Below are 11,888 nucleotides of genomic sequence, written 5' to 3' on the forward strand. Positions count from 1 at the left end.
CAGTTTCCGTGTAATTATTTCTGGGCATAAGCTAAGCTAGCCATGCAGGCGGCCGGGTGCTGGGGATGCAGCTCCGCCGCTCTTATTTCAACACTTCTGCCTTCATATGGGAACAAATGTATAAACTTACAGCCGGACATTACACAGAAAGTGAGGGAGACCTCAGAACACTCAGTCCTAAATGGGATTTTTCTATCATATTTCTTCCCTCAGAGCTCAGGGAACCTCACAGAAGAGGAGGCAGAAATTGTGTAAGAACCAGAGGAGATGGAGGACACCAAGCAAACAAGGCCCTCTAAATCAATCTGAGCAAAGCTCTTTTGAACTCACAGAGACAAAAGCATTCACAAATCTTGTGCAGATCTGCCCCAGGTACTCTGCATATACATTATGTCTTCCAGTTTCATGTTTTTCTGGGTCTTTCAAGTGTGTAAATGCATGGGTCTCTGATTTATGTGCCTTCCCTTGGGTTCTTTTCCTCTGTTAGTTTGTCTTGTATAAACTAATGGTCCTTGTGGTGGTTTTAATTTTATCTCATATTTTACTTTTTATATTTTATCATAATCTTTTAGAAACCTGTTCTTTTCTAATGAGAGACAGAAAGGGAGTGTATTCTGATGGAAAGGTAAGGACAAGCAGAACCAGGAGGAGTAGAGAGATGGGGAAACTATAACTAGGTAATATCATATGAGAAATGAATCTAACTTCAATACAAGGGGAAAAGTGCCCTCTTTCTTTCCTGTGGGTTCATTTACTTTTAGTTATCCTTGGTCAAAATATATTAAAAAGAAAATTCCAGAGTTTGCAAGTTATGCCTTGTTTTGAGCATAATGATGGAATATCCTGCCATCTGTTCCACTCTGTCTTTAACTTCAATTACCCCTTCGTCCACAGCCTCATGAACCCACCACCTTCTGTCCACTTACTTAACAGATATCCTGGTAGTCAAAACTACTCTCCTAGCTTCATACTGCTTGAAGATGCTGCTCATATCATCCATTATTTCAGGGAAAGTCTTAGGCTGTACACCCTGAAAATAATAGGGAACTATCATACTTAACTACGGATTCATACTCTCACAAAAATAATAACTAGGCCTTGAAATATACTTATCAGCAGTTGTTATATGCCCGTGGATCCTGCAGCTGTACTTACATTTTTGTTTTTCTCCTGGCTGGGTTCTTCAGGAGAAAGTTCTCCAATGAGCAGTGGCTGGAGGTACAGCCGCACAGTGCTGAGATTGAGGTGCATGGCCCGGAATGCATCCTGTAAAGCAGAGATGTATGTTAGAAGCTTCCAGAAGAAGTGTTTATCCTCAGATCTGCTCCTTCCTTGCCCATCCGGACCCAAAGTAGTAACAGTACAGACCGGACTACAGAGCATTTGCTTCTAATCTCATGTGGTGCTTCAAGGTGATTCATCAACTTTATCATTGAGACTCTTCTAGAAGAGGATGAGGCTGGTGACCCACCCAGGGCAGGCTCTGTTTGTCTAGGGACAGACTATTCCTAGAACATTGATTGCATCACTGCTTCTTTTCCTAAACACTGGAAAGAAGAGTTGCTTAAGTTAATTAGCCAGGGTGAGTCTTCAAAGTCCAGTATCAAGATTTATGTGACAGTTTCTTAAGCTGTCCAAGGCATGCAGTAAACAAGCTCTCTACACAAATTACATTTTCTATCAAGGGCTCCCTCTTGGCTCTTGACTAAGGTTCAGAAGAATGAGGCCTCTTCAATTAGTTATTCCAGACAACGGCAGACTAGATTTGATAGCAACACCTTAGAACGAAGACACAAATGATTGGGGGAGCACAGTCCTTGAGCCCTGGGCTGTCTAAAGTAATGTCCTCTCAGCTGTATTCTGCATTGAAGGACTCTCATCACTCCGTAGAAACAGTGTTGCTAAGTAGCAATTCCACATTACTGCGGGGAAACAGAGGAGCATATCCTATGTATGTTTGGAAGTAAAAGAGTCCTTCCAAGTATTTTTATAGTTTTTTTTGGGGGGGGGAGGTAAAGAAATTTTATGATACAGATGATTAGTTTCTTGCTATTATGACATTGTGTTTACAACTGAAGAAATAAAACCAAAGTTGTACCTTGAGTATATAAATGGGATACAAACACTCTGGAACAGTGACTATTGCACAGTACAGGTGGCAAAAAGCAGACCCTGGAGCCAACCTTCCTACTTCTCAGTTCGGGTTTTGCTGTTTACAGGCTGTGAAACTTGGGCCTTACGAATTTTTTGCCTTATATATATTTTATAGTTTCTTCCCTAAATGGTAGTAACAGTTGCCACTCAATTCCTAGGTTATTATGAAGCTTGAATGAATTAATTAGGATGTTGACTGGCATATATTAACTCTATGGCTCCTTTTCTGGGTAACCCTGGCTGTCCTGGAACCAGACTGGCATCAAACTCACCCAGATTCACCTGTCTCTGCCTTCTGAGTGTCTGGCTTAAGGCATGTGTCTCCACCCACTTGACTTAAATAGTAATTTTAAAAGAAGATTTATCTCATTATCAGTTATGTATATACATATGTCTGGGTATGTGCATAAGGGTGTTGTCTGGGTCCGGTGCTATCCCGGACCATAAATTATTTCTCTTGACCAGACCCTGACATAAACTGGACTGGCGTGGAGGCACAGGAATAAAGATAACTCACACGGTTTTATTGGGAGGGAGATTCTCAGTGATCCCTCATGAAGTCCTGAGCTCATATCCTGGAGAATTCCTCCTGCTTTATTCTCCAAACAGCCTTATGTATCAAAACATAAACTAAGGGGTAGAATCATTAGTGCTCTGTTTCCTAGGTAACCAGGTGAATGCTTTTAGTTACATCCACATCTACCTATCTGGCTCTGTATGCTAGCTGTCAGGTGGGCTTGATTAGCATCTCTATCAGGCATTCTCCAAATTACAAAGAAAGGAGCAAAAACACATCCTGACCTTTTGTTAGGTTAGCAACCACCTGTCTGGAAGGTTACGTGACATTTCAGATACTGACTATGGCTTTAGAGCCTGGCTGCCATACCATATAGAAATATGGGCCTACAGGATGTGAGTGACTGGATTCAGCTCTGCAGGGGCTGGAGTTAGAGGCTATTGTAAACTGCTGGATATGGATGCTAGGAGCTGAGTTCTACAAAAGCAACATTTACTTTTAACCAAAGACCGTTTTTCCAGGCAGGTCTCACTTTACAGTACTTGTTAACCATCTTTATTATATGTTCCACTAGTGGGGGGAACTCACTACCTACCTTCTCTTTAACGTAGAAATTCAGACTTTTATGATATACTCTAACAATCACTGTGGAGTTGACTCTGATTATATGAGTGAATATATTGAATCCTACATCTCCAATGTCATAGGACTTTGCATAAGCCTACGTCTGAGAACGTGTGTATATGCTGAATATGGTATCAGAAGCATTACAATATCAACTTTGTAGACTGATTTCACCAACAGGTCCATAGATAGGATTCTAGGATCCTTTCGAACTTTATTCTACTGTACACACTTCTGACAGAACCTTTGGACAACAATGGGCTGCACTGTTTCAAAGACGCTTTAATTTGTTTTTCCTGGAACTAGGTCTCATAGACCAGGCTGACCTCAAACTCACTGAGATCCACATGTCTCTGCCTCCTGAGTGTTAGGATTAAAGGTGTGTGCCATCACCGCCTGGCTGATGTTTTAAAATTTTCACCTGTGAAAATACTAAAGCTTAGGTTTATTAGTATTAGTATTATTAGTATTAGTCAAAGAATTAGTCGGTGGTTAAGGGAGTGAATTTTGTATCTTATGGTTATTTATACTGATTAAATCATCATCTGCTGTTTCTGAGTAGGTTAGAATGGGGAAACATATTGGTGGGTCAGTTTTCGGAGTACAGAAGAAAATAATATAATTTCAGAATATGTAGCACATATTATAAAGATGTAACTCAGCACAGTTTCGAACTGTGTTGATAATCGATTTTTCTGAGTACTATGTTCCTTTTGAACCCAAGGGGTAATCAGAAGTCTGTGCTCTGGGGACAGGTACTGAGGAGCCCCAGAGTCTTGTAGAACAGTAGCCAAGGGTTTGCAGAGCCCTTCCCATTGGATTACTGAGAAAGTACAATGAAGAAGAGTTTGTTTAATCTTAAAACACTCAGAGCTTTTCTAACAGAATCCATATACTAAGTTGTGAAATCATTACATGGAAGCCCACAAAAACAGGTTCTGTTCCCCACATTCTTGGGCAAGTGTGTTCTTGCTGAAGGACGTGGAGGGGTGAAAGGAGAAGGGGAAGGGCCAGGATTTCCAGAATGTGCCCTGTGTACAAGGAGCATGCCAGTCTGTAGTTACGAACTTACTGCTGTGAGGTTTATTGCTTCTTGTACAGGGAGACATCAGACTTTCTAGGAATATGGGATGGAACTCTTTCCTCCACATACCACATTGAGCAGCAGAGCTAGTGTTAAAATTTGGGGCTAAAAAGAGCAGTAACACTCTAAAGATCCACCCCAGACTTCAGCATCTATAATCCTTTTCCTGAGAGACATGCTGCTAGGTGACCTTGCGATGGCACTAAAATCAGTCTACATCTTCTGGACAGACGGCGACAGAGTCTCTTAGGTGTTAGTCTCGTGAAGTACTTTGCCTCTGGTTCTATCTGGGCTCTTCAGGCTTCATAGATCATATTCTTTATCAGAGCCTTGCATCAAATAAGATTCTGTTCCCTTTTAGAGCTCTGAATGTTTAGATTTTATACCCTTCCCTTCACTTCTTTCTTCCATTTTTCTCCACACAAAAGTTTTTCTTATAATTTTATCCCAATATTAAATATGGCCACTCCTTCATATTCAGGCAACTTGTTCACAAGTACCCCTGAAAGCTCATCATAGTTGGTTCATTTGTAAATAAAATACATATTTAGCTATGTATTCATTGTGTGTGGGCACACACATGGATGTTAGAGGAAAAATTGAGGGAATCAGTTCTCACAGGGATCAAACTCATGAGATCAGAGTTGGCAGCAGCAGCTTTACCTATGAAGCCGTCTGTCTCACTGACTGCACAGCTTTTCCTTACGTTGTAAAGAAAGTGTATACTTGCCCTTTCTTTAGAGAGTGTTTGAAACTGAGACTGTGTACTAGGCATCGATGGATGCAATCCTAACATCTACCACTGCACCTAGAATAAAAAACTCCGTGAATACACCCTGATGAGTAAGGGAAAGATGAGAAGCAGGTAGGCAGAACGGTTCTGCGTGAGGAGTCGGGATGATTGAAGCGTGAATAATAGGCTGCTCCCATTTTCCCTATACTACCTTTTACTCCCTTTTCAATCATCACTCTGCTCTTCAAGTTCACCATAAATTGCATAATATTGCAGCTCATCTTGGAACTGATTATTTCCAAAAATCATGTCAACAAGTTGTGATATTGAACATGACTTTATGTTTCCAAGTACTCTGAAAGATGCAGATCTTTGGATACTCTTTCCTGAGGGCTGATTGCTTACCGCTTTATCAGAAAAGCAACAAAATTCCCCACGGAAATAGAACAGTAAAATCAGAAAGCCTCAGACAAAATTCCGATTTATTTTTAAGTTTAAATACTGATGTATAGATTGTGACCTGCACAGAAGCAACAAGGTGAAATGGGAAGCTTGAAATATACCAAGGACTCCATTTGCTAAATCTGCAATTTAGGAACTGCAACCACTCAGAGACAGCCTGCTTCTTAAAACCCCTAAATGAAGGGCAGCAGAGGAGTGGGCTTCTTCATGTTTGGCACTTAATTTTATCTAATCATTTTGTTGTTAGTATTGTTTTGTTGTTGTTGTTGGTGGTGGTGGTGGTGGTGGTGGTGGTGGTGGTAGTGTGTGTGTGTGTAAAAGCTGCAGCACAACTTTTGCAAGTCAATGCTCCCCCCCCCCCCCCCGCAGGATCAGACTTGGTGGCAAGTGTCTTTGCTGACCTGGCCCTTCCTACTCAAGCCTCAGTCTTTATGTAAATACACACAAATAACCTACTCCTCCCCGTGTGCTCATTATTTCTTTGTTTAGGCAGGTGTTATGCAATCTACACAGGACCTAACCTAGTGTCTCTGAGCTTATTCTTTGCAATCAGATATCGATAAATTACTTTTATTATTATTAGTTATATACTTAGTGTCAGATCTCAAACTTGGAACAAATGGCCAAGACCTGTTTGATAAGGCCTGAAATTTCCCAAAAGCTGTGGATTAAGAGACAAATATAAACTCATAAAACACCAGCAGAGAGAGTTCCAATGTCACAAAACAAGGCACTCGGGAAGTGGAGGCAAGAGCTTATTGTTGGCTACCTAGTGAGTTTCAGACAGCCTTAAAAAAGAAAAACAAATCTCAAGCTTACATTCTCTTGGGCAATTCCTTCCCCTCTTCTGCTTCCTTTTCAGAACCTGTGCCCTTCAAGGCTGTGTTACACAAGAGTCCTGGTATGAGAGAGGAGGATGAGATGGAAACAGACTGAGTTTTGGGGAGAATGCATCTTTGCCTTGGGAAAGAGCTGCAACCTGGGAGGCTGAGGTGGCTGTGCCTCCACAGGTGTTCCTATTGCCACCAGAAGGTCTTCCTTTATACTTTGCTTTCTTCTGAACTCCAGTCTTTTCTCTCTGTCTCCCTCGCCCTTCTCCTCCCTTCCTTGCTCTCCTTCCATCCTTTCGTTCTTCATCTACCCCCTAGACCTATGTATTCTTCTGATGGTCTCACTCCATAATGGGCAGCCAGGTGCCTGAGTGAGGTACACCCATCAATTTAGACTTGCATCCTCCTTGCTTATTTGGTTACCCTTCAATTATTAAATTATCTCTCTTCAGTGTTCCTCCTACTCATCTTCTCTTTCCAGTCTTGTTGTCCATGTTCTGTTTGGACTTTCAGCTTATTCGCTGGACTCCATCTTGTTCTCCTTCCTTTTAACTATATTTTCTTAGTTCTTTACTTGATTGCCAGGTTGACCTTTCAGAGTGACAACATTTACCTTTACATGGTCCATTCTCTTTCTTCATGTTTTTGTAATTATGTTTTTACTAGCAGATGTTAATTGTGCATACTAATTGGTTTAATTAGGCATTTTCATGTACATACATTTTCCATATATGTTATTACGAACATACAATTTTACTGCATTCATCCCTTGTTTCCCTCCCACTCCTGATGCCCCCCCTCCCCACATCCTCTCTCTCCTTCTCACTTTTATCTCTTTCATTTGATGACCTAATGAATTTCATTAGGATTGCTTACAGGACCCTGAGTGAGGGATTATTTACAGCAGCATGGATTCCTTAAATTTCTTATCCATGACTGCACAACCCAAGAAAATATCCCCATCTATCCCTGGGACCATTAACTGCCTAGAGATAGTCAGGAAGCATGAGACCTCATGTACCCCTTCCTCTTAGCTGTCATGGTCCATTTTCATCTCCTAGAACCTGGACTCTCTCTCTCATCTGTCTTTCTCAGACATCAATCACGAGTGCACTTTTGGCCGGCCTTATGCTAAACAGAGGAAGTGGATGCCTAAGCTACTTGGGTAACTTACTCTGACTAGTCACATGTATGCAACCTGTCTGTTCACACTCTTTCTTCCCTTCACCCAAGCTTTACCTCTGTCAGCTCAGCTCATCCCAAACGACATGGATTCTTCCTTTTGTAGCTGTACATAATTCCTTTCCTCTGTAAGAACCCTCCAAATAGTGGAAGAACGCTCTACCGTATTTTCTGTAAGCTTCTGTCATCTCTCCCTTATATGAGAAATGACTTGACTGTATGTAGTGTGTGTGTGTGTGTGTGTGTGTGTGTGTGTGTGTGTGTGTGAAGTGTCCTTCTGAGTGTGTATGCAAGTGTGTATGGAGGCTGGAGACTGAAGTCAGGTAACTTCTTCAGTTACTCTCCACCTTATCCTTGGAGATGGCACCTCTCTGGATAGTGCCTCTCCCTGGATGGCGCCTCTCCCTGCATGGCGCCTCTCTCTGGATAACGCCTCTCCCTGGATGGCACTTCTCCCTGGATAGCTCCTCTCCCTGGCCTGGAGCTCATTTACTCAGAGGCAGAGTTCAGAAATCTGCCCGTTTCTCTCTCTCCAGTTCTGGGACTACAGACGCCTGTTTCAGTGCCCAACGTTTTAAGTGAGTGATGGCGATCCAAACTGAAGCCCTCGTGTTTGGATGGCAAGAGCCATCTCTCCAGCCCTGACATTGCCTCTTTTAAGGTGTGATGTTGAGAGATGAACAGATCGACCTGTGCTTGCTTTCTTTATTTCAAATGTTGCAACCTCTGTATATCTACCATCACGATTTCACTTCATTCCCTTGGAACTTATCAGCGTCTAGTATAAAATATGCGGACAAATATTTATTCATACATATATCTTGTCATCAAAACACTTAGCAGTCTTTGTTCTAGAGACTGAAAAATAACCTATCATGGTGAAATTAAATGAGACTCTGTATAATCAGTTCTTCCTGGTGAAATTTCTGTCACTGACATTTTTTCAGTAAACTCACATGGATGAAAACTCTCGAGCCACAAACTCTGATAACTGGCCCTGTAACATAAGATTAAAATTATAGAGCTTGTAAACAACCAGATAACTCACTCATGCAATAGTAGAGGCTTATGTGCCGACTTTGTTTTATAGGTTTATTTAACTGTCGTGGAGAGCATTAAAATCCATCTTGGAAGAATAAAGTGATGATTAACTGCAAAAGTCATCACTTGTTGAATATGTAATCTCTGCTGAGCACCATAAGGGGCATTTTATTTGACTCCATTAGTTTTTATAATAAAACCAAGATTAAGGTATTATTACCTCCTTGTGTAAGAAACTGAGACTTGGAGAACTTAAACACTCTCCCCAGGAGCTCCCTAACTAGTGTGGAGGCCCAATGCCTACTGAGCCTATTCCATTCTGAAACCTATAGTTCTAAAGATCAGGCCACATTCCTACCACAGATTTGGAAAAATGAATGAGTGGTGGTTTAATGACCCCACACTACTGTACTCACTACTTAGGTTCTTTTTATCCACCTTTTAGGAGGCCTAGAAACGAGCTTCTACGTAAATAAGAGAAGGTGGAGGTCAAGAGTTCAAGGCCAGCTTGAGACACGCAAGGTCTTGTTTCAAACAAAGCAGGTTGTCTACTTTCTCTGAGCTATAGGAATGAGGGGATGGACTAGCTAAGGAACTGTGGCTATTTTATTTTTATTTATTCTTATTTTCTTGTCATTTGAAATTGTTGTCAGTCTCTGATTCTCATTCATAGTGCCCTGCTTTGCTTCTCCTTCCCTCCCGTCTCTAGAACTCTGCCTGAGTGTGCTTTTCTGACACCTAGCATGCCCCTCTCCTTTGCTCCCAAGGAAAGAGGGAACATGGTTTACAAACCATATCAGAACTGAATTAGCGTAGATATGACGGGGCTTGATTGGACATCCATTCATCTGGCTGAACATGAAGCCATAGATGACAGAAGAAAAAACGCTAAACAGTAAAGAGGAATGGAAACTCAGGAAAACTGAGACTTACGGGGAAAGATGTTGATGGCATCACAATCTGACTTTACAAACCCATTGGGTAGCTACTAAGTCCTGTTTCTAGAACATCCCATCTGCATATAGGTGTGTCCAGTCCTATGTCTAGAAACCAGTCAGAGAACTTCTTTGCATGTGCATGAAATAAATGAATGCAAAAATATCAAGTCTCAGCTTACATTCCTGTTCTGCCTTATACTGATTGGCTGACCTTGAGCTTATTAGGGCCTCAAACTCTGTGTTTATCTGTACTGTGATAGAAAATAACACTTTCATATCATGCACAGAATATATAAGAAGGGATTTTTAAATCAGGATCTTATATAACTTTGGCTGGCCTGGCCCTCTTTGTTTAGGCCTCATTGACCTTGAACTCATAGAGAGTTGTGCCTGCTTCTGCCTCTTGACTGTGTGTACTACCACACCCAGATTAAAAAGATCATTGAATAAACAGAGAATCTGGCAGACTTCTTTATCAAATATTGAATGAAATTTAAAATATTTTCTTATTAGTACTACTTATGTATTATGTGTGTATGTGTGTATGTGTGTGTGTGTAAACGCATGCATGTGGAGGTCAAGAAACACTCGCTGGAGTTGGTCTTCACCTTCTACCAGGTAGTTCCTTAAGGCTGAACTCAGTGTCAGACTTGACGGCAAGTGTCTTTACCTGTTGAGCTATTTGCTGGCTCTAATTTTTGTTTTCATTTTTTTTTTAAAGGAACAAGATGTACAGGGCTTTTGAGGCAAAACAAAACAACTTGAAGCTTAGCATTGTCACTATCAGTACCTGCTGTGTAAATGGCTTTACCTCTGCATATCAAGCTCACCATCTGTGACACGGAATAACATGCACGCCCCTGGCAAGAGGGCTCATTTGAATGCATCTGTCAGTGGGAATTGCATCACTCTTGTCAAACTGCTTGAGCTACGCTATGCAAAAGAGAACTGTAAACTCTCCAAGTCCAGGCAGTTCTTGGTTTTCACTTTTATTAAAAATGTTTGATGCCAATGAGATGAATTGCTTTCTGTCAACTCCCATTTAAGTCAACATCATTCTCTCCCACCCCAGTTTTTAATCACCTATTTATAACTTGCTATTTATAAGACAGTTATTCTACTTCAAGAAGAAGAAGAAGAAGCAAAAGAACACACACACACACTCAGAGAGAGAGGGGGGAGACAAAATTCAGAATGCAAAAACACAATAGTTTCCACCATTGACATATGAATGTATACTATATTGAGCAACTGTTAGACTCTGAAGTCCCATTTTGCTTCTAGATTCTTGTTAGTAGGTAGGAATCCTGAAAAAGTGGTTTGGGAGGAGATACTGACTGTGGAGCCCAGGCACGGCATGTACTTCAGTGTTTTGGGGATGAGAGCCAAGATCTCAGCTATTGAGTGGCAGGGAGAGGGAGAGAGAGAGAGAAAGAGGGAAGAAAGGAGGAAAGGAAGGGAGGGAGGGAGGGAGGGAGGGAGGGAGAGAGAGAGAGAGAGAGAGAGAGAGAGAGAGAGAGAGAGAGAGTCATGAGGGCGTCCTTACCGTAGCATCTTCCCCAGCATAGTGGTTGAGGACCCGATGCCCACCTGGATGCTTGCCTGCCCAGTCAGTCACATTGTAAACCTTGCGATCAATCACCAGCCACTGGTCTGTCTCCTTATTGTGTCTCTGGATCTCCTCCCAGGTGTACAGGTTGAGACATTTCCCCTTGTCATTTGCTTCCTGCTTTTCATAGACCTCCGTTTTCCCATTTGCTCTCGGTTTTCCATTCGCCTGATGCGTGTCATTTAGACATGGCTGACAACTTCTAACAGGGCTCTCGGTGTGCTCAAGTTTCTCCTCCAACTTCATCGTCCCTGAATCCCTGAGAGTTTCCTAGTTCTATAATTGGGTCATAAAATGACTCCTTGCCTCCGCTTTTATTCCTCTGCGGTCCTGATGCCTACACAGAAAGCCTTCTGGCTAAATTGTCTCTTTAGAGTTTGACAGCGAGCACCTGCCCTGCCTGGTCCTGTTTCGGTCTGTAGTTAATCTTTGCTGCAAGAGGACAGCTAAATCATATTCCCCTAGTCACCTCTCTCCTGCTGGCTTTAAGTGCATCCTCCTTCATCATTAAATATCCCAGAGTACAGAGCCAGAGCCAATCGCAGTCTGGATGGTTAGAGGCCACACCCAGTGGGAGGAGGGGCTCAGATCTGGTCTTTGATTTTCTAGTGACATCATCATGGATTGGGTTTACTTGTTCTCTGGAATACCTCCAACTAACGACATTTAGTAATTCAACATGTGAACAAAAGCTTTCAGAATTTCCTGGATGCC

The 11,888-nt window shown here is 41.9% G+C and overlaps 1 protein-coding gene across 1 annotated transcript in view; it reads right to left on the reverse strand.

The window, feature by feature from the left end:
* Nucleotides 1–11,420, reverse strand: part of LOC101997509 (fatty acid desaturase 2-like protein FADS2P1) — a 35,621-nt gene extending 24,201 nt beyond the window's left edge. The window contains exons 1-2 of the mRNA XM_005346694.3: nt 11,112–11,420; nt 1,156–1,266 (exon numbers count right to left, since the gene is read on the reverse strand). Of these exons, the coding sequence (XP_005346751.1) occupies nt 1,156–1,266; nt 11,112–11,420 (420 nt within the window). The remainder of the gene's footprint in view (nt 1–1,155; nt 1,267–11,111) is intronic.
* Between the last annotated feature and the right edge of the window lie 468 nt (nt 11,421–11,888).

This window comes from Microtus ochrogaster, chromosome 4 (genome assembly GCF_000317375.1).
Source record: "Microtus ochrogaster isolate Prairie Vole_2 chromosome 4, MicOch1.0, whole genome shotgun sequence".
In the NCBI taxonomy this organism is placed as follows: domain Eukaryota; kingdom Metazoa; phylum Chordata; class Mammalia; order Rodentia; family Cricetidae; genus Microtus; species Microtus ochrogaster.